The 392-nt window shown below is 38.3% G+C and overlaps 1 protein-coding gene across 1 annotated transcript; it reads right to left on the bottom strand.

The window, feature by feature from the left end:
- Positions 1–6: 6 nt before the first annotated feature.
- Positions 7–386, bottom strand: LOC111787328 (nucleolar MIF4G domain-containing protein 1-like; the record flags this gene model as incomplete). The annotated part of the gene is made up of 2 exons (XM_023667359.1): positions 198–386; positions 7–116 (listed from the first exon to the last, which is right to left on the bottom strand). Coding segments are annotated over exons 1-2 (242 nt in total), but the record flags the coding sequence as incomplete, so codon positions are not given.
- Between the last annotated feature and the right edge of the window lie 6 nt (positions 387–392).

The raw sequence follows: 392 nt of genomic DNA, 5'->3' as shown, positions 1-392 counted from the left end.
GTAAACTTATGGTTTTTTTCGTGCTCACACAATTTGGAAGCTAGAATAGTGTAGTACTTGTTAAACACTTTCTCCTGTAAGCAGCAGTCCACAAGAACCCTCATTATCTCCCTGTCCTGTAGGATTATGAGAGATGGTGTCAACAGAATAGAACAGATGAGATGAGACGAACAAAATTTTCAATATATTCTACGAACCTGCTTTCCAGATAAATCCAATCTTAAAAGCTTTTCAAATGCATCAACATAATCCTCTCCACTCATTATAATACAGAATATTGCCTTTCTAGCATCTGTATTCATTCTCTGTGCAGCGGCAAGTTGAAGCATTTTTTGAGCTTCAAGAACCTCGGTGTCGATCGTGCTGGCAAACTCCGTAATGTTTTCTGATGT

The sequence above is a fragment of the Cucurbita pepo genome, unplaced genomic scaffold, assembly GCF_002806865.2.
Source record: "Cucurbita pepo subsp. pepo cultivar mu-cu-16 unplaced genomic scaffold, ASM280686v2 Cp4.1_scaffold010609, whole genome shotgun sequence".
NCBI lineage: Eukaryota > Viridiplantae > Streptophyta > Magnoliopsida > Cucurbitales > Cucurbitaceae > Cucurbita > Cucurbita pepo.
This window is presented reverse-complemented; position numbering and strand designations above follow the sequence as displayed.